This window comes from Mus pahari, chromosome 3 (assembly GCF_900095145.1).
Source record: "Mus pahari chromosome 3, PAHARI_EIJ_v1.1, whole genome shotgun sequence".
NCBI lineage: Eukaryota > Metazoa > Chordata > Mammalia > Rodentia > Muridae > Mus > Mus pahari.
This window is the reverse complement of record NC_034592.1, coordinates 79,207,402-79,231,756: the sequence shown is the minus strand read 5'-3', so window position 1 is coordinate 79,231,756 and position 24,355 is coordinate 79,207,402. Positions and strand designations below refer to the sequence as shown.

At 39.7% G+C, this 24,355-nt stretch overlaps 1 protein-coding gene across 1 annotated transcript in view; it reads left to right on the top strand.

Moving 5' to 3' along the window:
* Hsd17b12 (hydroxysteroid 17-beta dehydrogenase 12) overlaps positions 1-24,355 on the top strand; it is a 124,814-nt gene that overhangs the window by 52,814 nt on the left and 47,645 nt on the right. The window contains exon 4 of the mRNA XM_021193400.2: positions 22,987-23,094. Coding sequence (XP_021049059.1) covers positions 22,987-23,094 — 108 coding nt within the window. The remainder of the gene's footprint in view (positions 1-22,986; positions 23,095-24,355) is intronic.

Genomic DNA, 24,355 nt, shown 5'->3' with positions numbered 1-24,355 from the left:
ACCTGTTTCTATAAAGAATGATTCCTCAGAATTTGCAAGCCCATAAGCATGAGAATTGTTGATTCTGTCTGATAATTCTCATTTTCTTTTATTAGTTTTAAGTAAGCACATAACTAGTTTCTAAAAACTATTCAGATTCTCTTTTACATATAAAGGAGCCAATAATCTGAATTTAAACCTGCTGGGTTACAGTCTATCAGTTCACTCTCTGCTCATCATGTTCTTTACTCTTAATTTCATTTTTCTACCTGTGTTTCTTTTTGTTTGTTTGTTTGTTTTTTATCTCCCCCCCTCCCCCAGGCAGTGTTTCTCTGTATAGTCCTGGCTGTCTTGGAACTCACTCTGTAGACCAGGCTGGCCTCGAACTCAGAAATTCGCCTGCCTCTGCCTCCTGAGTGCTGGGATTAAAGGCGTGCGCCACCACACCTGGCAATATCTGTGTTTCTAATTAACTATATGCTTTTTATTATTTCATCGCTAGTTCATTAGCTGTAAATATTGTTGATTTCTATAAGGAGTCTCATGGATCATCCCTTGCTTTCTTACTTGGAACACTGCCAGTATTTTTTTGTAGGTTGTTTTGTGAAATTCTGTACTTTTTGGAAGGCAATTTAAAAAAAAAGAAAAATCTGGATAAAAATATCTAGCTTGACAGGAATGTGGCTCTGTCTGTCAGCATTTCATGTTGATTCCTTGTTTCTAACGACTTTAACAAAAATACCTGCCATCCTTACTGTTTTGCCACTTCGAGTCTGCAAAAACCTCCACTCCCTTTGCTCTCTGTAATTGGCTGGCTTGCTTGTAATTTCTTCCTCTTAGTGTGGTTTTCTTTCTGTTTGTCTTGCTTATAGTTTGTTAAGCTTATGATTTCGTAATCATTGGGGAAATATGGAACCTTAGTTCTTTAAATATTTTTTATTTCATACTGAAGTGTTCATTGGCATATTTAATATTTTACTTGTTTTTTTTTTCTATGCTTTGTTTTTAGCTAATACTATTGATAGGAATTTATACTCATGCATTTTTCTACAGTGACTAATATGTTTTTGCAACAGTGAGTTTTTTATCCAGACATTGTATTTTTTCTTGTACACAAAAATTTGTTTTGTAATTTTTTTTTGTTTTGTTTTGTTTTGTTTTGTTTTTCAAGACAGGGTTTCTCTGTGTAGCCCTGACTGTCCTGGAACTCTCTCTGTAGACCAGGCTGGCCTCGAACTCAGAAATCCACCTGCCTCTGCCTCCTGAGTGCTGGGATTAAAGGCGTGCACCACCATGCCCGGCTATTTTGTAATTTTTAATAGATCTTTATTTCTTCTTAAATGTTCATTTACCTCCTTAAACATATAAAATATCTGTAATGACTTTTAAATTTTGTGTACCATTTCCTCAACTCAGAAGGGAGAGGTAGGCTCTGAATTTTTCTTCACTTCTTCACCCCTAAGAATCTCTGCAGGCTGTGGCGAGGACAGTTGTAGGGCTCACCCACTTGTTTCCTTTCTCAATGGAAGCACTGCCTTGTGTTGTCTTTTATCACATGTGAAAATCATTGCTTCATATGTTTCAATTTTTTCAGTTGGAAGCAAAAAGAATAATAGTTTTGGTCTCAAGCTGTAGAAGGCAGCAGATGTAGCTACTGTCTCCCTCTTTTTGTTTTTGTTTTTGTTTTTGTTTTTGTTTTTGTTTTTTGGGGTTTGGTTTGACTTGGTTTGGTTTTTTAACCATTCATGGATTTTTTTTTTTCTTTTTCTGATAACTGTAGTGTGTTGCTTTGCGCAGGATACACATGTTTTGGTTTACATCAGATTCTAAAGAGAGAAGGCCCCAGTCTTTCTGCATTTTTTTTTGCAGCAGGCTTGACCTCGTTCACAGGAAAGTGGCCACTTCTCAAATGTATGTTGCTGACCCTGTTCCTCTTGTGGAGCTCATTGCTTCTTAAATTTGCACAGGACAATGCTTTGCTTTTTATTTAGTTGTGTTCTAATTTGGGCATACATGATCTAGTTGTCTAAGCTAATGTGATACCCTGCCCAAGTGGTCGATCTCACTAAGTATAGCTTATTTCAGCTTCATTAATGTTTGTTACCAGTCCTGTGCTCCTATAGAGAACAACATCTGTAACATGGGTGGGTATTTTGTTAGAAACGTGCATACCTACCAATTAGTTGGCCCAGCCAAATTGGAATGTGCTAGTTTGCATTTCCAATTAAATCAGCTGTTTGAATGTTGCTTTTCTACAGCTGGCATGAGGCATGTGGGAGTGCCCTGTACTATGGCCAGACACTAGCTGTACCTCTTAATTAAAATGTTTGCCTCTGTTTCTATAAAACAGTGAGTGGTCTTTGCAATTGGATTATTGACGGTTCTGTGACTTTTGTATTAAAAGGCCCTCATTTTGGGGTTTGGGAAGTGTGGGACCAAGGTACCCTGAAGTAACTATGCACCATTTAAGTGGATGGTTGGTCTCCTCCCACCTGTAGGCTGCTGGTTTATGTCCTCAGTGGATAATTGTAATTGTACGGTCTCCACCTAAAAAGAATTTGTAGAAAGGCATATTCTTTGAAATGTTCATAGAATTTAGTAGTTTTATGTGGGGCTTGCTTAATTTTTTATCAGAAAAAGAAAGTACTTTGAAACTTTTATGGAAGTGGGTCACTTTAAAATGAAATTATATATGTTCTTGGCAATTACCAGTTGTCCTGGTAATCTCATTTGCCCGTTACTTATTAAATGTAGTTTTTGCTAATACTAATCTTAAAATCAGTTATTGAGATGATTTAAAGAACCTATGCAATACTACAAAGAGTTGGATTCACTTAAACCATGAGAACCTTTCATATTTGTGATTTGCTTAAGTTCCTTCTCATTTATAAAAACAGCTAGTTAAAACTGAGCAGTACAGACACAGAACAAGCTTTCACTGTGCTTCCCTTCCAGTTAAAACAATAGAAATGTCAGGTCTAAAGCAGAGTCACTGGAGTGTTTGAAGGAGTACTAAGCTACAATGTAACTATATTCCCCATTGCAGAATATCCTCTTGTAGACACATGTAGTTTGGGAAACATTCTCATCACATGATTATAAATACTTTTTGAAATTGTAATTTGTGAGAATATGCACACATGTCTGGGGGACAGAGGACAACTTGGGGGCATTGGTCTCTTCTACCATGTGGGTTCCAGGGTCAATCAAGGGTCAGCAGACCTGACAGTCTGACATGATTTTTTTTTTTTAAGATTTATTTATTTATTTATTTATTTATTTTATATAGGAGTATATTGTAGCTGTCTTTAGCTATACCAGAAGAGGGCATCAGATCCCATTACAGATGGTTGTGAGCCACCATGTGGTTGCTGGGAATTTAACTTAGGACCTCTGGAAGAGCAATCGGTGTTCTTAACCACTGAGCCATCTCTCTAGCCCCTCCTCACATGATTTTTAAAAACCTCTGTTTTAGGAACTTCTGATTGGGTAATTTATTTTGTATATCCAGAAACCAAGTCTGAAAGACCAAGTTAGTGGCAAAATTCTCTATTTCGTGCTTCCTGTTACGTGGTGGTGTTACAGAAACTAAAAATGTGGTAGCTGGATAACTGGTAACTTTTGCAAGGTACAGTCCAGACTGAAACATCAAGAGGAGAATGCATTCTGACTTATTCTTGAGAGTGTCATTGCATCTTTAAGAGACTGATACACCCTGATTAGAATCACTTGACTCTGTCTTGTCATTTTGAATTAGTAAATAAAACCTAAAGACAACTTTATGTCTATTACACTTTCGGTAAAAGCAAATGGTTTTGCACTAACATTTGCCTCATTTCCTAATCTATAGTGAAATGAACATCTGTGTTTTAATCCTTAGAAAAGCTATGAAGACACAGACTTGTACCACTCACCCGGACCACTTAGCAGGCTGGAAAGCTTCAGTCACAGACCATGTAGTTCCAGGTCCAGTTTTCCTGTTTGTGAGAGGTCTTAAGTCTTCCAACCCTCCCATTTATGATGTTAGTCTAGAATCCACAAGCTCATTTAGTACGTATTTTGTTTTCCAACCTTGTCATTTAAGTCAGAGCTTTTATTTCTGGTTTCAGAATTAATGAGGGATGCTGCTCTCACTGGCCCTTGCTGGGAAGTCTGTGTTAATCTTTGTGTTCTATTTAATAATAGTTGCATAATGATGGACCAGCAATATGGGGACACTCTCCTGGCTAGGACTCTGTATCTCCTACTCTGCTACAGTTGATCACTTTGTTTGATCTGCAGGTTCTGAACTGCAGGTTGAACTCTCTGTACTATGCTTTTCCCTGACTGTCCTGCAGCTCTGACATAGTAATATAGTAAAGGACTAAGGGTTAAGCAGCATGTACATACGTCACGGATGTGCTGGACAAAGGGCTGAGGCATGACCCAGACAGGATAGAACCTATGACATGAAGTTTGATCAGGATACTCACATGGTCTATAATTTAAAACTTGAGAACTGTTTATTTTTGAAACTTTGCACTCAGTGTATTCTGACTGAACTTGATAGAGGTGACTGATTCTCAGCCACATGGAGGCTATGCTGAAGGTGCTGTGTTGATGTTCACATCTTTTTGAAAACCAGCCTGTTGCAGGGATGTTCAGAAGCCATATGGATAGCTCCCCACAGCTCTGTCACTGCTTCCTATGGCAAGGATCTGCTTTTCTTCCATGTGTCTTTGTGTGTATCTTACCTTTCCCCCTTCTCAGAGAAAGTCATGTCTTCTTCTCTAAAAAGCCAGCCTATTGTTGGCACCTCCGTCCTATCTCCTACCTGATTCCTTGGAGACTTGCTATATCACTAATACTCAGTAGATGACTTGCCTTTTGTTTAAATCAGGTAATTTATTTCCTTATATGAATTTTAATTTATATTTTCTCTTGAAAACGTAAAGAGAATTCCTGGGTGGGCCCAACATTCCTGCAGAGTGACTATCAGCTAAAGATATGATGACCTTATTGTTCAGATGGGGTGATCACTTCCTGTTTCCTATAGCCCCTCTTACTTAATGTTACTCAATAACGTACTTGGGCCCAGAAGACATTGAGTGTGCAGCCTCTATCCATTGAGGTCTCTTAGCATACATAGAAAGAAATTCAGCATTGCTTACAAGGCAATGTAGAGCATTTGCATGGCATGAACATTTGGGGGATTTACCTTATTTTTAGTGAGATGAATTTCTTCTGTAATTGAACTTGGGATCGCTATCTGTGTTACTAGTCAGGTCCAACCACCCATCCTTAATAAGCCAATCAAAAGAACCAAATTAACAGCAGAAAGCAGAAAAAGATTTTTTTCAATATGGCTATATTGGAAAGCGGGACCAAGAGATCTGTTGAATCCTCCAAGTCCTTAAATGAGTTTAAATAGAGGGACAAATAAACTAATCTGTTTAAAGTATATGCACATAGACTCTAAGAGGCCTGTCAAGGTGTGGTCCCAACCATTTCTGACCCATCGTTCTTTTGATTTCAGTCTCATTCATTCATTTCTTTCATTTTTAAAAAGATTTATTTATTTATTTATTTATTTATTCATTCATTCATTCATTCATTTATTTATTTATTTATTTATTTATTTAATGTATATGGGTACACTGTGGCTGTGTTGATGGTTGTGAACCATCACATGTTTGCTGGAAATGAAGGTTGCTCACTCCAGTAGGCCCTGCTCACTACGGCCCTGCTTACTCCGGCCTAAAAATTTATTTATTATTATATTAAAGTACAGTGTAGCAGTCATCAAACACACCAGAAGAGGACATCAGATCTCATTGTGGATGGTTGTGAGCCACTATGTGGTTGGTGGGATTTGAGTTCAGGACCTTCGGAAGAGCAGACAGTGTTCCTAACTGCGAGCCACTCCAGCCCAAGATTGCCATTTCCTTGAGTTCCATTACTTCAGTGCTCTGAATCAGATTTGGCCACACTTGTGGAAGGGCACTGTGGTGGTTTGAATAGGTATGGCCCTCATAGGGGCTTGGCACTACTAGGTGTGGCTTTGTTGGAAGAAGTGTGTCAATGTGCGGATGGGCTTTAAGGTCTCCTATGCTCACCTGCATTCTGATCAATATGTAAAACTCTCTGGCTCTTCTAGCACCAGGTCTGCCTGCACACTGCCATGTTTCCTGCCAAGATGATAATGGACTAAGTCACTGAAACTGTAAGCCAGCCCGTATTAAATGTTTTCCTTTTTAAGAGTTGCCTTGGTCATGGTGTCTCTTCACAGCAATGAAACCCTAAGATAGATATGTTAATATAGTATACATATTCTCCATTAATTTTGCCTTTGTGTCATAATAGGAGCTTTCCTGGAAATGTTAATGCAAATACCCTATGTGCTTAGAGTAACAGTAGACCTGTGGAATTCATATGTGTTGGCCAGTCACTGAATGGTTGTAGACGGCAGCCTCTTCCTAGACATCACTCCTGTCTTCCCCAAGTTTGGCTTCAACAAGAAGTATGTTTCTGAAAATTTCCATATCTTCACATGTAGCTATAGTTATTTATTTTATTCACTTTATAGATAGGCCATAATTTAGTTGGATTTCTTTTTGCTGACATTTGGGTTTATCTCAGTGTGATACTGTTAACAGTAGCAATCATATGGTCAGGAGCAGCATGTTCAGTTCTATTGGCTCTTACTTCACCTAAGAGTAGACTCATGGTCTTGAAGCACAGTGAGAGCGTCTTTGTTAGGAATGTGCGGCTGCTGTTTCTCTCGGGTTCTTTGGTACACAGGTGACAAAGCAGCGCAAATACAGCAGTAGAGCTTACATTAAACCTCCCTGTGTTGCAGAACCACATGCAACCATGATGTCTGAGGCTAGCTCCATGTCTTCTGGTACTTTTTGTGAATGTCAATCCCATCAGGATATAGATATTTGAAAAGTTCACAGCTAGCCTCTTTAAATTTTTATCCTCTAAAGTTCCTTTGAGTTGGTTCACAGGGATGCCTCCCTTTGTTTGGCATGGTTCTAAGTGCTGAGACACCAAACAGCAAGGAGACTTAGAAATACATCTTAAAGAGTATGTTAACCACAAGATATTGAATATGGTGCACATTGCTGCAGTAACTGGAAAATTAGCCATCCTTTAATCACCTTTGTCCCACTCCATTTTGCACTTAAAAGTTCATTCTTGAAAATGTCATCAAATAGATACGTGTTGATAGAAGTTAGCACATAGATCTTAAACAAATCGTGAGTTAAAATATTTTTTATTTTTTAATATTTTGGCATTGCTTTCTTTCTAGCAATCATTCTGTTAGGTCTGAAGGAAAACTCCGAGTACTCCAAAATGGTAGGCCCACTGACTCGGTTCAAAATGGCAATATTGGCTCAGCTTATGATAGACGATAAGATTGCTGGTAAATACTTTCAGCATTACTCAGGAACCTGTGAAACAATTTCAGTCTCCCAGGAAAAGCCACTTCTCTATCTATTCTTCCTCTAAGGGCTCACAACTGACATGTATAGTCTGCAAACTGCAGGTCTCTATTTACTTGTACTTACTATACATTTCAAAGCCCACACAGCGTCTTGGCCCTTCTCACTTCCTTCTAGATCCTAAACTCCCAGGCTGTTCCAGTTTAGAGGCTTCCCTCCTGCAGCTACTCATCCTCCTTATAACTTGTATGATTCCTCTAACCACCGTGCTATTTTCTTGCTATTTTTTTTTCTTGCTGTTCTCTGCTATTCTCTTATCTCCTCTCTTGAAGATAGTTCTGGCCATGTCCAGCCTGCTGCTGCTGCTGCTGCTGCTGCTCCTCCTCCTCCTCTCCTCCTCCTCCTCCTCCTCCTTGTCTGTTACTGACTTCCAGATGCCTCTGGCTTTTCTTTTTCTTTCCTACAATAGAAAACTTTCACCCAATGGAGTGCCCATTTCCACAGTTTCTTTACTGTGTCTTCACTTATGTGTTAATATACAGTACTTAAGTGCTATTAATTTAAATTTTCTTGTTCTGATTATAAACTGAACTTCATCTAAAAGGGCTTAGTGATCATTTAACATAGCAAGGTATTCTCTGGGGCTTTTGTGCAAAGAAACTGCTCATGGCAGATGAGGGATATGAAGTCCTGCTGTACAAAATCTGAAGGATGGAAATGTATCTAAGATCTAAGTGCCCATAATGCTAGTTTGTGACCCTCTGAGGATGGAAATAAATCTGTGGTAGTAATTATTATTTCTTGGATAGAACAAAGCCCCATGGGAAGATAGGCTATTTCTAATTGGGAAGGAAAATAAGACTCTCCTAATCTTTTGAGAAAAACTTTGGAGAAAGTTGTTTTAGTAGATTTAGAGAATTTTTTTTAAATGAAAAAACAAACAAAAAACCCAAAAAACAAATAAAGGAGGACATAACTGCTCCTAGATATGGTGAAGGAGGTTTATTGTAGATATGAGAGTGAGTATCTCTAGAGGCATCTGGAACAATCCAGAATGAATGTGACCCTAAACTAAGTTATATGAAGAGAGGGGAGAGAAAATGGGAGAGCCCGGAGGCAGAAAGTTCTGAAGAAAAGGGGTGAAAGGATCCAAATGGCTGGATCATAGAGGGAATAACCACTGGAGGAAGGGTAGCCCAGCTCCTGGACTAAAGAGTTCAGAGTAGGAGGCTGGGTATGGGAGCCAGGAGGACCCAGTAACAGGTAGAGAGTGAGGGATGCTGGGAGTGCCTGGCAGTCAGGTCAGTTTTGATATGTTAATAGGCATCTCAGCTGGTTGTCCTGGGTTTGAGACCTAACAAGTTTCCCATGTATGTATTTTTAAAATAGGCATTTTTTTTTTTTTTAGAAAAGTTTGAATTCACAGAAAAATTGAATAAAAGGTACAGAGATCTACCACATTATTGGTGCCCTTCAATCTAGATCTATGTGCTTGGTACTCCCTTCCCCAGTCTAGATCCATGTCTGGTGCTCCCATTCCCAATCTAGATCCACATGCCTAATGCTATCCCAAAGTCTAGATCTGGACCAGAGTACTGTACTGACTGATGAACTTGTGGTACCATGCCATTATCACCTGAAATCCCCAGCCGAGCCTCAGTGCACAGCAGGCACTCAGTAAGGGATAAATTTAGATCATAAGTTTTGTTACATGCACTACTTATGTCTGCATTTGATTAATTAGCTCAGCCTTTGACTGAGCTAATTAAAAACGCCAAAACAGTATTTTACATTTTACCCTTTTATTTCTATAAGTTTAGCTTTAAGTGTCTTCAAAACTATATTTTCCTACATGTGCCTATCTTCTACTTCTGTGCACTAGGCATGCGTTGAAAAGCCCACTTAAATCATGGTCATGAGTGTAAGAAATGAACCATGGAGCCAAAGTGCAAATATTTATTTAGACTTTTATCCATATAAATAAAACTATTGCTTATCAACTTAGGGTTTAAAGTATAGTCTTTTTACTAGCTTGTTTTCACCACATATCAAAAGTCAGATAATGACTTTGTTATTTAGACTGTATTTCCAAGGGGCAACCCCAAATCTACTCATCATATCTTTAGTTACTCTTGGGAACTCCAGCTAATGTCTTAGCAACTATTGACTTAAGGGGCCACCCAGTGTGTCCTGTGTCATGGCAGATGAGAGCTAGATCTTATAAGTTGTTGGGAAGAGGTGGCACCCTAATCACAATGAGCAGACTCAACACCTGCATCTTGTGCTCTTGGCACTGTTTCCCAGTTTAGGAGCCAAGACTTCTGCAAGAGATTGCCACTTTCCATGCTAGGATAAGAAGAACCTGGAATATCTCATTATGACAAAAACTAGTAAAGGAAATCCAAAGAATGATGACAATGTATCAGAAAGACACAGCTTGAAGGGGACCCCACCAGCCAAGTCTGGACAAATTGAGCATTAAAATGGAAATGATAGAGCAAATTATAATTCATCAGATAAGCAAGTGAAATCATCAACCATGTACTAATAACTGTTCACCTCTCTAAAGGTGGTGGGACCTGGGGGAATGGAGCTTAAAAATGAGGCAGACTAAAGTCTCATGTCATAGCCAACTTTACTCAGAGCATCAGACAATTTATATTCTGAGGGTTAAATAGAGTCACGTAAATAAAGTATACTATCATAAGAGCAAGCCACATATGGCAGGCAAGCCACATGCAGCAAGTACTTGGTTTCCATAGAGACATAAAACCAAATAACATGGTGAACTCTAAAGAAACTCATTTCTATCTGCTACAACTGGGAGGGGTTTGAAAGCACATCTCAAGAAAAACTAACTCTGTTTTTGTTTTGTTTTTAAAAAACAGGTCACAAGAACTCTTACCTTGTTTTCTTGGAGTTTTCTCACAAGCACCAAGAATTCCCCTTGCACAACTCTATTCATGCACGTGTTTTGACAAATAATGAGTTGAAGTTTTAAGGCAGAATTAAACTTCAGACAGTGACAAATCCCACAAAATGTCAAAATTCTTGTGAATTAAAAAGAGAAAACCAGCCAGGCGTGGTGGTGCACGCCTTTAATCACTTGGGAGGCAGAGGCAGGTGGATTTCTGAGTTTGAGGCCAGCCTGGTGTACAAAGTGAGTTCCAGGACAGCCAGGGCTGTACAGAGAAACCCTGTCTCAAAAAACCAAAAGAGAGAGAGAGAAAGAGAGAAAGAGAGAGAGAGAGAGAGAGAGAGAGAGAGAGAGAGAGAGAGAGAGAGAGAGAGAGAGAGAGAGAGAGAGAGAGAGAGAGAGAGAGAACACCAGCAAGTTTGCAGTGGGAAGAAGATGACAAGCCTCCCTTTGTAAGAGGGTAGAGTAATGAAAGTGACAAGTTAAAATTCCATGTTACCTGGTGGAATACAGTGCGAACACAACGTGGCTTCTGTGTGGTTTCTGCTAAATGTACAGGGCCTGAATCTTACATGGGAAATGCACATCTAAATCAAGGGCATTGAAGGTGCTTGGCCTGTGTTCTCTAGAATGTCAGAGCATGAAGATCCAAAACAGTGGAAAAAACTGTTCCAGATTGTGGTTCTGGGTTCTGTCTCTCTTGCCGGGGTGTCTGGTCACTGCTTGCCAGTCCAGAAGTGGGAGGCAGAGTCTAGGGTGAATGTAACTGTTCTGCACCTCCTGCTTTCTCCCTCTGTGTTTGGGCTCTTTTAGATAAGGTCTGCTCCAAAGATCTTTAATGAATCAATTTGAATGCATACACTTTATTCAGGGTGAACCAACCAGGGTTTTGGGGTGAGAATATCCATGGTGGGAAAAGGTCATTGGCTGAAAGCTAAGGTACAAGAAGCCCCATTAGCATGGAGAAGCATTGCAGTTGCTGGCGACTGACTACCTGTGGCTGCCTGCATGTGTGCTCTGAGGCACCACAGAAACAGGGAGAGAGCTTGTTCCACTCCTGCTGGTCTCAGGTTTTGAGATTTTGGGGATTTGAACGTGTTCTACCTTACCAGTTCTCTTGTGGCAGGGTCCATGTGCCCCACACCAGATTGGATGAGGCTGTTCTCCTTTCTTATGCTATGAAGGCCACTGTTGGGAAAGTTGATAACTACTGAATAGACTTTGAAGATTAGAACACAGTACTGTATTGGGTTTCATTTCTTGACTTGGTTGGTTTTATTCAGCATGTACATACTAAGCAACCATTTTCAAATGCTATATATAGTCTTTGGATCTCTTTACTGTAACTTCTAAAAATTTATTGAGGATCCAAAAACTTGTGTTTGTGCAGTACAGGTATTAATATTTATTGTCTTCTTTAGTCAGATGGGAGATTTAAAAGCATTCATTTAAAATAATAACAGCAAATCTATTATATGTATGGAAAACACTGGGGGAATAACTTTTGAAATAAGATTGAGTGAGTAGAATACTATGCGTGTACATTTCTGCAAGTCTCTTTAGTGTCTTACTTAATAAAAGATGGCTGGCTGTGCTTATCCACATCTACAGTTTGTTAGTTAGAAGAAGAAAATCTATCTTTAAATAGATATGTAGCAAAAGTTTTTAGTAGCCTCTTTCAAGTAATTGTGGATATTCTTTTGATACATAAAAGGTGGCTTGTGGGTTACAAAGCCTGATGACCTGAGTTCGAACCCAGGTTGCACATAGTAGAAAGCAAGAACTCACTTCCACAGTTGTCCTCTGACTTGCACAACCACTCTATGACACACGTGTTCACACATATATACACATTTTTAAAAGTCTGTCTAGGTGGAGTGTCTGACAAGTGTCTTCCATTGTGAGGCTAGAAATAGTAATAGTAATAATGAAATGTTCGTAGTTGGTCACATTAAAATTTATTGTCTACTTATACCTAGAATAGGTCTTGGTATCTGGCAAGATTTTATCTCTTCAGGCTCTGGGAAATGTTGGTTTGGGAGTTTTATAGATTGCTCCAGAATGTTAATACATATGGATTGTCACAAATGTTAATATCAACCCCATTCTTATCAGAAAATCTTTTTTTCTCAGATTTGTGGTGGTGGTATAAATATTCCAAAACTGTGCTTTTTATTTAAACACTTAAATTTTATCATGGACAACAAATAGTGTTACTTCCTTTTCATGAAGTGGCAGATTCATTCATTCATTTTGATACAGTATCTACCAAATCTGCATAAATACAGTTTGTTGTTTGTTCTTACAATTAAATCACGTTAGGGAGTCAGTTCAGCACGTGTGCAGCACTTGCAGCCGTTGTATTAGATATACAGAAAAAATGTATACAGTCCATTTTGTCGCACAGAACTTTAAAATTGTGTATACAAAGGACAGTCATGTAGTAAAATTAATAACTTTAGTGCTTGAGCTGCATATGTAGCAGAGGATGGCCTAGTCGGCCATCATTGGGAAGAGAGGCCCCTAGGTCTTACAACCTTTATATGACCCAGCACAGGGGAACGCCAGGGTCAAGAAGGGGGAGTGGGTGGGTAGGGGAGCAGGGGCGGGGGTGGGGAGGGTATAAGGAACTTTCGGGATAGCATTTGAAATGTAAATAAAGAAAATATCTAATAAAAAAAGAAATTAGAAAGTTTTCATACCAGCAATTTTTTAAAATTAAAAAAAAAAAAACTTTAGTGCTTGATCAGGAACATTATTAAGTGAAATTGACTTTTGTCTTTTTGCTACAAGCTCTTGAAGGATGCGGTGACCTCCAGAGCAGTGCGCATAGCTGCTTTGATTTGCCTCACCCACCATTGCTCTTTGTTAACCAGGGAAGGCAGCACTGAGTGCCTTGCTTAGGATATTGACTTTCATAGGCTTTTGTTTGGCTATGGACCTTGAAGGATTTTACATTCACAAAGTAGTTACAGATGCTGAACATCATAGCAGTCACTGTACACTACTTTAATTTGAGATTATTTTAAAAATACATAAATAGTGGTTTGTCAAACATTGAAAATGGTATTTATGAGAATAATCATTTGCAAACTTTAGAAATATTCCAGTAAGTCTTGTACAAAATGAATGACATAATGTTCTTGGCACATAGTTAATTTGAGGTATCCGATTGCTGTAATATTACTGTTCTGGTAGTAGGATATTAACTTTAGCCCCATGCAGTTTATATGGTACTGTGTGTCCTTTAGGGCATCCTGTGATCACAAATGACGTGTGCCAAGTTTGTATTCTTGGTATTGGAGAATGAGACTTTATCAACTCCCTTTGCTTTCAGCTTGCTTTCCTGTATGAAAACAGTGCTCTTAACAGTGTAAAGGGGGATGGGCATTGGGTGTGTTCTGTGGTGGCCGGAAGGTGGTTCAGCTCTTGGCAAAATGAAATCAGTGAAATGGCTCTGCAGGTAAGGGTACTTGCCTCAAACATCATGACTTGAGTTCAGTCTCCAAAAGTCTTATAGTGGAAAGAGAGAACTGACTTGTGCAGATTGCCCTCTTCTCAAGGCCATACATGAAGTTAATAAATGTATAAAAAGATATTTTTTTTAATTTTAATTTCAAAAAAGTCTTGATTTATTTATTTTTTAATTTTAAAAAAGTGTTAATTATATACTTGAGAGGCAGGAGCAGGAAGACTGTGTTCAAGATCAACTGGATGTGGTGGTGAATGGCTTTAATTTCAGCACTCAAGAAGAGGAGTCAGGTCTTTGAGTTCAAGGCCAGCCTGGTCTGCATAGGGAGTTCCAGGTCAGCCAAAGCTACATAGTGTGACCCATCTCAGAAAGTCAGGCGAGTAATCAAGGTCTTTCTTGGCTACACAGTGAATTTTAAGACACCTTGTGCTACTTAGAATGATGCCTAAAGAAAAATACTCTAAACCTGAATCCATTGTAACAGGACAATAAATACTTGGTTTAGCTTTGTGATTTTGGTAAAATTTGTTTCCTTCTAAAGTTTCTTTACTAGGAAAAGAACTGACTCCAAGGTCCGCCTGCCTCTGTCTCCTGAGTGCTGGGGTTAGACACCTGCACAGAGGAACCTGCGTAGAAACCAAAACCAAACACACACACACAAAAAGCAATTGCTTAGCATCGTATTTCTGAATGCCTCAGTAAGATTAGAAATTTAATTTAGAATATAGTCTTTGCCTAGGTTCTATTCTCCCAACCCCCATCCCATATACTGTAAAGAAAATAACCCCTTACTGACCAGTCCCCAAACCAAAGCAACAGATTCAGATCTTGAAAAGCATACCCCAGGCAAGATTTCACAAAACCAGAATGCAACCTTTCACAAACAAATGATACTAAAAGACAGCTTACTTTTAGAAACATTAGAGCCAGCAGTTTCAGAAGAACGGTGCTGTGGGTATCTGACATCTATGCTTATCAGTCCTTAAGCTTTAAAAAGGAGGAGGGACATTATAGAAGATTACAGAAACAACTGTTATTGCCTTCTAACTCGATTTTAGTTCAGTTATCCTGCATGGCTCACGTCTCATCTCATTTTTCAGGCCAACAAAGAGAAGGAAAAACTCATTCTACTATAACATAACAGAAACATTGTATTACATGATTTAAGAAAACACTGAGATACAATCACAGTATCTATAAGACCAAGAGGACTATTTTAGCCTGAAGATATGATAATAACCAGCTTCCTGAAGCAAAGAAATGGATAAAACCATTGTGTTCTCTCTCCTAAAGCTGGGCAGCGAATAGTATGGAATCCTGCAGGCACCCTGCACTGGCCCCTCTCCTGTCCCCACTGCTGTCTCTATGAATATCCCTCCCCTTTGGGGACTGATGAATCAGGTGATTAGTCCTTTCTCTGCCATCTGTTGCTTTTTATAATAAGCTATGGGTCCTCTACTCTGCCATACCATGTCCTTCCTGAAAAGCAGGTGTGGTCTGGTCACTTCCTAGCTTACGAGTTAGAACACACTGGATGCTAAGTGCTCACAACCCTGGTATGTGTTACCTTGCTACAGGACAATCTTCTAGGTACATGAGAGGTGTGTTTGTACACGGACCCACCTTTGGAATGGCCCATTCTTGTTAATGGTCTGCTGTTACTATCTTGAAAATAACAGAGTTCTACATGATTTCCCACTGAGTTTTGCAAATTCTGAAGCAGCTCTGCCTGTTATCCTGACACCTGCAAAACCTACATGATCTTTTTCTTTTTTTAACCTTCCAGGTCTCCCTGTGCACCACATGGTATCCACAGGAGTTCTAATAACATGTTTCCTGCCACTCCCCTCTAGTTTATGCCTTTTTCTACTTTATGGCTCATTCTTGGTTTTTCTTTTTAAAAACCTTAGTGCAAAATGTCATGTCCTGTTTTAAAATTGCACTCAGCATGAGCATGTTGCTTTCTCTGCATCTATCCCAATCCCCAATTGAAGGCATTGCCTGTTGTCCTCAGGTGAGGCCTGCCATGTGGGTGCCACTCAGTATGTTTCTTGCCTTTATTCAGCCAGAGCTCATGTTACATGCAGCAGGTTCTGTTGGACCCTGAGTGACAAAGATGAAGCAATAGCCACAAAACCAAGACACTCCTGCCCTCATACTGCAGGCTGGGAGCAGGCGCTTTGCTGGCCACACATCCCTCTTGTAGATGTGAGTAATAGCCTGTCTTTAATTTCAAGCCATGGCTATAACAGGCATCTTCTGCTTCCTTCATCGGTGGGATGGTAGCCACTTAAGGCTCTGAGATGTCCAGAATCTTGCATTTGGGATCTGTTCTTAGTGCTGTCTTGTGGATGTGAGCAATGTCTTGGACTTCTTTCATCAGATATGAGACACTGTTGATGACATAGCAGTCATGAAACTTTTAAGCACTGTGGTGGTTTGAATAAGAATGGCCCCATAGGCTCATATTTTTGAATGCTTAGTCATTAGGGAGAACTGTTTGAAAGGATTAGGAAGTGTGGAGTTGGTGGAGGAGGTGTTTCACTGGTGGTGGGCTATAAGGTTTCAAAAGCCCAAGCCAGGTCCAGTCACTGTGTCTCTCTCTTTGTCTCCCCCTCCCCCACCTCTCTCTCTGAGCTCCTTCTCCTATACCATACCTGTCTGCTGCCATGTTTGCTCCATGATGCTAATGGATAAAACCTCTGAAACTACAAGCAAGCCCCGGTTAAATGCTTTCTTTATAAGTGGTATGTCTTATCACAGCAGTAAAACAGTGACTAAGACAAACACTTAAGAAAGAAAATTATGTCAAGTATAAGACTCTGATTTTTGGAATATAAATATAATGATTTTAAAAGATAGTATAAAGCAAACTGAGTCAAAGAACTAGTTGGACATTAGTTTAGAAAGCTCAAAATAGAATGCAGTGACATGGATTCCATGGTGATAACATAACAAATAAATCACTTTAAAAAGTAGAGTCTGAGCTGGGCGTGGTGACGCATGCCTTTAATCCCAGCACACAGGAGGCAGAGGCAGGTGGATTTCTGAGTTCGAGGCCAGCCTGGTCTACAAAGTGAGTTCCGGGACAGCCAGGGCTACACAGAGAAACCCTGTCTCGAAAAACAAAAAACAAAAAACAAACAAAAAAAAGTAGAGTCTGATGTTCATGGCAGGCATGGGGGATGAAGTAAGCTGTTACAGAGTTACAGCATAAGTAATACCTATAGCAGCCTGTGTTAGTAAGGAAGAAAGAACTATACATTAGACCACCATCTTTGTAGACATTGGCATCATCTTATGTAGACATAAGAATGCACTTGACCTTAAGAGTTTTATAAGGCATATTCAACATGCTATCATAGGGCATCTTTTCAGGAACTGTGCAGGATGGACAGCGTCACCTGTGCTTCACAGGCCAAGAGATGGAATGAAAGCTAAACCCTCTGTTCACTACCACTGGAGCTAGACTGCTTCCACGGGCGCCTCCCTCCCTCCCAGTGAGCTGTTTCTGTGCTCCTGACAATATCATCTTGTAACCTGAAGCACAGTAGTGGATTTTCTTTTTCTGGTTTTTGGTTTTTGTTTATATCCTTTCCAAACAAACAAATAATTTTCAAGTGTTTCCATTGGCAGATTAGTTTTTAGGTGGAGAAAATAAGCATCTTTTTCAGAAAATTTCTTTAAGAGGAGCTTAAGCAAGTGTAGAGCTCAGGTTTCAGAGAATGAAGCTATCCCTGGCGTGAGGGTGGGGGAGCCCATGTAAAGTCTTTCTGGCCAGTGTTCCTTCTCATCAGAGGCACTAGAATGAGTAAAATACTGTGAGCTTGACTTCAAATAAAGAAATGCTTATTTGGGGATGAAATCCTAATGAGCTGAGGTTAATTTTTTTTTTTTTTTTTTTTTTTTTGGTTTGACTGAAAGTGGGTCTTTTCACAGAGATTAAAAGTATCATGAGCATTTTTTTCAAGGGCAATGAAAAGAACAGACCATTATTTGTGCAATATCCCTGATAATTTTAACCAAATAAGTCTTCTAGCATAAAGTCAGATCAGTTCATTCTCTACTGGGTGCATTCACTTTTCCTCCAGAGCCACAAAAGGCAGGCCCTCTCTGTGGGGAGACATGCAGATTCTCACCCAGAGGTGAGGTTGGAGAATGTGATCAGGTCTGAAGGTAAAAAAGGAGCCAGTAATAAGGATTTTGGTCAAGGGGCTTTTTATTCTTTTGTTTTCCCCTTAAAAACAGAAATAGTACAAAAACTAATTTTTTCACATCTCTAAATATATAAGATGTGTAATTTTGTGTGAAAATGAAGTTTCTTTTAAACATACATTTGTACTTAAATGAAACTTGATAAATTCAGACCTAAAATTGGTGATCACTGACTTGCCACTCTGTACAGGTCTGGGGTAGGGAGACTACCCATGATAAATAGCCTCAACCTTCCTGTCCAAGTCCTGAGTCAAGTCTTGGCTGGTTTCTAAGGGATATTAAGATTTAAAAAAAAAAAAAAAAAGATTCAAATGTATTTGAGTTATGGGAAGATTACGAGGAGAAGAATTGAGTTGTCTTAAGTTTATCTCCTACTTTAAGATGCCTAATAGACTATGTTACTATGTTTTAAGTGAGTGGTCCCTACCAACCAATTTACTTCTGTAGGGGAAGATCAAGAAGTTATCAAGAAGATGGCTTCTTGCACCAGCTATGCTGACCTCCACACCCTTTCTGCTTCCATTGCAGAGAGATCTCTGTTGCATGCCAGGTATCCCACTAGGTCCTGCGAAAACAAAGATAAAAATGTTCCCTGTTTGGTAAGAGGTAGATTTAGTTTTGTACTTGGCCTCAGACTCATCCAGGATACTCTGAAACAGCAACCTGGCTGTAGCATCGGAGTACCCATTGAGACACCTCCCAGCCTCCCCAATGGAATTTCAATTTTTTTCTCTTAAGAATCTACAAGATTTTCCTATGAACCATTTATAAAACACAATGATTGCCTTCTGACTGGACTACTGTGGTTTAGACAACAAGAATTTCCTTGTTGAAGCAACCAGTGTGGCTCATCTCATGTCCACAACAGTTTCCACATTCTCTTGTGTATTTATCCTGTTCACCTGTTCCTATTGACTTTATTCTATAATAGCTCCTACTGTTAAGAGGTTGGCAGAAGCTATGTCATTCTTTGAGCCTAAGAAGGATGAGCAAGGGCAAGGATAAGAATGGCCCATCATTCTAAGGCTTTGGTGTAGTTGTTATTCTTCCCAGCAGATGGCTACTGCTGACCTGGGTGTAGATGGTAGTCTTGGGAAATACTTGGGTTAGGGAGGTGGAAAAGTAAAGGTAGCATCAAGGGTTTACTTGTATTTTGTAGGGCTACAGTGGTAGCTGTTTCTCTTCCAGGTACTTACTCTATCCTCGTGCTGTTTAACGTTAGCTAATTCTTGCCCATTATTGTCTTGTTAGTGGGATCAGAAGCAGAGTTGGGAGTAGGGGGATGATGTGACCAGCCTGGAATTATTTCCTTAGTTTCTTAAATAACTAGCTACTCTGTAGTGGATATATCTACAAAACAACTCAGTTCCGTCACCTAAGTAAGGCTCAGGGAATATTGTAGAAGGGGGTGTGAAAATGTGAATCAGAGAGCTTGCTGTGTGATTGTGTCTACTGATGATGTCAGAAGCTACTTACAAAATCACCAACATGACTGCCTGAACAGTGGTTTAACAAGGACAACAGCAGTAGGCGCACACACATTAGCTTGTTTTTAAAATGCCTTGGCTACCTCAAAGTCTGGGCACTCCTAAACTTTCCCCTGCTACCCCAGGCCCAATTGGGGAAGTAGCCAGTGACATTTGGCATCTTTATTGATCCATCAAAAGCCAATTGGGGACAAGGACCTTCAGAGTCTGCACATGCAGATTCCCGATCGAACCAAAGCATTAGAACCAATCTTCAACAAATGAATTTGAAAGAAAGCAAAGAGAGATATATAGAAGGGTTTGGAGGGAGAAAGAGAAAAGGAGAAAATGATGTCAGTATTTTATAGTCTCAAAAAATAAAAGAAATAAGCATGGTAGCCACTTACCATATCAGCCTTTTAGGATGTGCGTACTTACTTCCTATCTGATTGCTTAGGCACAGGTCCTGTCTGGGTCTGATAACGCACTGCTCTTTTCCCTTCCCATATTCCCACAGCGTGGTAAACGTAGTACCCATTCATGGAATCTCAAGACCTATCAGTGGGTCTGGTCAAAAATATAATCCTCAGAAAGGAAATGTGATAGATTTCTTCAGGATTCTTCTGAAAAGATATTCCTGTCAATGAAAGGGACTTAGCACAGAAATGTCCATTTTCTTCCACTGGGCGTTGTCATGAGCAAGTGATACAGGGAGTGGCCTTCACTGACTCAGGGAGGGAGGGAGCATAAGAAGATGAGATGGGGAGCTCCTTGATCATGTGTGTCAAAACAGGGCCTAGTATTTGTCTTCTCTCAGTAGAACTCAGTTCTGTGGGGGCAGAGAGACAAGCAAGTCCTTACTTTATTACATACAAAGGTGTCAGTGGTTCAAAAACGAGGCAAGTCAGGCTTCTCTGACCCAACAAGAGACAGGGAATTTAGAAGAACATTCCAGATATGGGGGAAAGGAGGTACAAATGCCCTGAATGTATTTGGAACACTGTGTTCAAGGAGCTGTGAGGAGCCTTGTCCTAGAACTGAGAGCAGTAGGAAGAACAGCTAGAGATGAGCTGAGAGAAGTAGCAGGCTACTTGCCAAGGACTTTCAACTCTTACTACAAGTGAGATGGAAATATGTAGAGGCTTAGAGGAAAGGGAGGAGGAGGCTATAGGAGAAGCAGTGGAAAATATCTAAAAGGAATAAGAAGCTGTGCTTTCCTGACCTGAACATGATTTGAAATTTAAAAACTTTAAATTATCTTGAGTATCTAGCAGGAGCCATGTTGCTTGTTCCATGTGTAAACACAAAGAAAGCTTCATGCATTCTTCACTACAGAACCTTCTTTCCAGAATTCCAGCAAATTGATTTTAGCACCATGTGTATCCAGTGATGTACACTAATGCAAGTGCCTTCCTCAGATCCTGTGTCATATGAAGCCTGAGTTTGAGGTATAGGGGGCTTTTGGTTTTTTTTGACATAGTTACTAAGTACTTAGTGCTCATGTGGAGAGAATGCATTGTTCAAATCAAATAGCTAAAGGTATCTTATTCTCAGGAAACATTTTACATTGAATACTTTAAGTCTTTTGTTTAGGGGCTTGTTTTTCCATGTTAATCTGGGATTGTTTTAAAATCAGTGTTATTACATAGAGTAGGGAATTTTGAGGCATTTTCTAGTAAGACATAATTGGCCCAGCAATAAGTGACAGTTCATTCTTCAATACATGAACACACATTACTGACTGTACAGGAACAGTCTTTACCTTTAACACCAGGAAAGGTATTTCTTGGTCAATTCCTCTCTCCAGGTTATGCATGAATTTCTATGTAGGGTCGATAATTTTCATTGACTCTTAACTAAAAATCAAATCTGTCACAAGCTAGCTCTAGGTTTAGCTACAAATCCTTTGAGATCAAGAATGGACACTTCCTGTGAGGATTAATCATGAAAACTGCATGACGAGTTCACAGTGACTTCCACTGAAGAAAGGTTTATTTTGGGAAGCTGTGTTTTTTAAGTGAATTCTTTTTAATTATCCTAAGTTCCAAAGAAGAGCATCCTTAGCCTGTTGTGGGAAAGGAGGGCAGGTGGTAGAGGAGGGGAGAGGCCTAGCATTTGTGAAGTGCCTCCTGTACCATTGGTCATCATCTGAGCCTAGTAGCCTAAGCTGGGTAATAGTTACTTCATTGTCACAACAACATGCTGAGGCTCCTACATGCTGTCTCTCTTGCTCATGGTCATTCTATAAAGAAGGATGAAAATGAGATTAGCACGTATGTCTGGGTGACCTCAAGTCCCACACTTTTCAGAGGGTTTGGATCATGAAGGTGGAAGTGGCCACTGTATGCTGACCGTGGAGAGAGGGTTTCCCCCAGGTCTTACCTCAGAAGCTCTAACTTCCTCCCCAGCTCTTTGGACCTTAATAGTCTTGAGAAAACGAGAGCATCAGGTCTTTCCGATGTCACTTTGTGTATTTATTACTGTGCACTTTGTGTGGCTCTTTAGATGCAGTGACTCAACTGTTAACCAGGCTAGAAACGACAATAAGATCACATTCCACATTCATTTTTACTATGGTGAACTTTTTTTCTTTTAATGTATCACACACTTTACAACAGTTAAGAGCATTGGCTGCTCTTCCAGAGGACATGGATTCAATGCCCAGCATCCACAGGCAACTCACAGCTGTCTCTAACTCCACTGCCAGGTGATCTGGCATCCTCATACAGACACACATGAAGGCAAAACAGCAGTGCATATAATAAATAAATAAATCTTAAAAATAAAGGATACTGGTATTTTCCTAATTGGGGGGGGAGGGGGGTTCTGATACTTTTGCTTGGTTTCGGGATCCTTTTCCGTCTACTGGGTTACCTCATCCAGCCTTGATATGAGGGAAGGTACCTAGTCTTATTGCAACTTGATATGCCATGTTTAGTTGATAGCCCTGGGAGGCCTGCCCTTTTCTGAAGGGAAATGGAGGAGTGGATTGTGAGGGGGATAAGGGAGGAAGGACTGGGAGCAGAAGAGGGAGGGGAAACTGTGGGCAGGATGTAATATATAAGAGAATAAATTGATAATAAAAAAGCTATTTTACAAACATAAAGACTTCTTCCTGAGATTAAGTGACATCAATTTGCAATTAAAATCACAAAGGCAGTGATATTTAAAGAGTATATAGTATTGTGATATGAATCATGTTTTGTTACTTGGGCCTGAGTCTGAAAAAGTAGTTATCATTATTGATTTACAAGGGATAATTGACAGGGTGCTCTCAGGCAGCCAGGTGATGATGATGGGACTTTTAATTGCTGAACTATTGTTTTGTTGACTCTCTATCATCTCTTAGAAATAGTCTCATGATTGCTTAAAATTATCTGCTCTAAATGTCATATCAAATTGGGGGGAGAAAGTTTGAAAGGATAATGTTATCCAGAGATTTAATCATAATTGCCATGTATTAATTTTCCCTTTTGCTCATCATTTGTCTTTTTTTTTTTCTCCTTCCAGAAGAAAAATTCAACGTTGAAACAAGGACCATTGCTGTCGACTTTTCATTGGATGGTATTTATGATAAAATTAAGACAGGCCTGTCTGGTCTTGAGATTGGTGTTTTAGGTTTGTATTTTTGCCTCATTTATGACTCATTTTGTTCATTCTTTGGCTTTTACTATGTCTTTACTTTTTCTCTGGAGGTTAGGTGTTTAGTGATAAGATTGTCATTGATCCAGTTGGTCAGTAGCAAATACTAACCTGTGAGTTCTTGAAGCTTTGTCTTGTAGATCAATGACTTTAAAGGGGTTTCCTCCCCCTTGCTTGCTTTACTTCCAGTCCCAGTCTCTGTATATACTATTGACAATGAAAGGCTGGGCTTGGTAGTGACACTTACAATCCCAGCACTTGGAAGGTGCATGATACTGAACATTCATGGCCAAGGAGATGGAGGCAAGGAAAGGTTAACTCTTGTTCCCTGCAGAGCTTTTGTATGGAGATAATACTAACAAACTCAGCCCCATGAAATGTTAACACCACGGAAAGGTGGTTTTCATCTATGCTCTGCACAAAAAAAGAAGAACTCTTCCACATATGCTTTATGGTTCGTTACTTTGGACACATAAATGTTCATTGAAAATGTGTGCTGTCAAGAGACTTGGGACTTTTTTTGTCTAAAGCAACAGAAGGACTGAAGGGCAGTCTGAGTTGTCTGTTTTCTCTAAGTCTATTACTGTGTTTTATTATACCTCAGCTGCTTGTTCTTACAGGAGAATTAAATGTTTTTGCTGAAATCATGGGAATATTTGAACTGTGTTTTTGAAAAAAAAAATCATCAGAAGATCCTGATGGGGTAATAAGGAAGATAAAATATCACATTTTTCTTTCTGTGTGTGTGTGTGTGTGTGTGTGTGTGTGTGTGTATATATATATATATATATATATGAAATATGCACACAGGCACACACATGCGTGCATGCACGTGTACACACACACAAACACACGACATTATAGTAGAAAGAGAACTATTTATGAGAAAGAAAGGAGCCAGTGTACCAGTGTGAGGTGAGGGAAAAGGGATGGAAGAGGACACAGGGCATGGGGAGGTGGGTAGGACATGAAAATCATGAGATGCTGTGTTTGTGTGCAAATGCATGTGAAGGCCAGAGGCCAGACCTGGGCTTCTCTGTTCCCTGTCCACTTTGTCTTTAAAGATGACCTATTCCTGGGGAGGTTAGGCTAAGCTGGGCCATGGAGATCCCCATGCTGGAATTAGGTTGTGTACTACTGTGCCTGTCTTTTTCCTGAATGCTGGGAATTGAACTTGGTTGCTTATGCTTGCAAAACAAACACTTTAATAACTGACCACTCTTCCCAGTCTCTATAG